We start from the raw sequence: 602 nt of genomic DNA, 5'->3' as shown, positions 1-602 counted from the left end.
TAGTGGCATTTGCCATAGAAACTTTACACTTGAAAAGTCACTAAAATGGAAAATTTCTCCCCTTACCTGCCATATTAAGAAGAAATATCCTAACAAAATGAGCTTTGAGGCTGTAAATTTAAAAATTCCTCTCCATATGTTCTAAATTGTGTATAAAAGAAGTTTGTATATGTGTCAAGTACTTACACCTTGCAAGTTAGTTAATTGTTTTTTCTTTTTTCTATTCATTTATGTATATATATATACACACAAACATTTATTTGCTTTCATTATCAGACACATTCTTATGTTTTTTTCCCCCTTTGTTGTACATAATGTAACTTAATATCAATGTATTCTTAGGTTCAAGCTCCAGTTCAAGTTCAAGCAGTTCAAGTTCAAGTAGCTCTAGTTCAAGCTCTAGTAGTTCCAGTTCAAGCAGTTCTAGTTCAAGCTCTAGTAGTTCCAGTTCAAGCAGTTCAAGTTCTAGCAGTAAGTCCATAGTAGATAAGAATATATATTATTTCACTTACTCAGAGTGCAATTTATTTGTTTAATAATCTACAAAGCGAAATTACTTCTGAAGTTCTTCCCAGGCAAGAAGTATATGAGACAGTTATCAC

The 602-nt window shown here is 31.6% G+C and overlaps 1 protein-coding gene across 1 annotated transcript in view; it reads left to right on the top strand.

Annotated features, from left to right (window-relative positions):
• LOC119587668 (uncharacterized protein DDB_G0271670-like) overlaps window positions 1-602 on the top strand; it is a 50,430-nt gene that overhangs the window by 18,854 nt on the left and 30,974 nt on the right. Inside the window, exon 7 of the mRNA XM_037936348.1 lies at window positions 343-471. Within this exon, the coding sequence (XP_037792276.1) occupies window positions 343-471 (129 nt within the window). The remainder of the gene's footprint in view (window positions 1-342; window positions 472-602) is intronic.

Source organism: Penaeus monodon, chromosome 23, assembly GCF_015228065.2.
Source record: "Penaeus monodon isolate SGIC_2016 chromosome 23, NSTDA_Pmon_1, whole genome shotgun sequence".
NCBI lineage: Eukaryota > Metazoa > Arthropoda > Malacostraca > Decapoda > Penaeidae > Penaeus > Penaeus monodon.
Note: the sequence above shows the minus strand (reverse complement) of the source record. Positions and strands in the feature narration are given on the sequence as shown.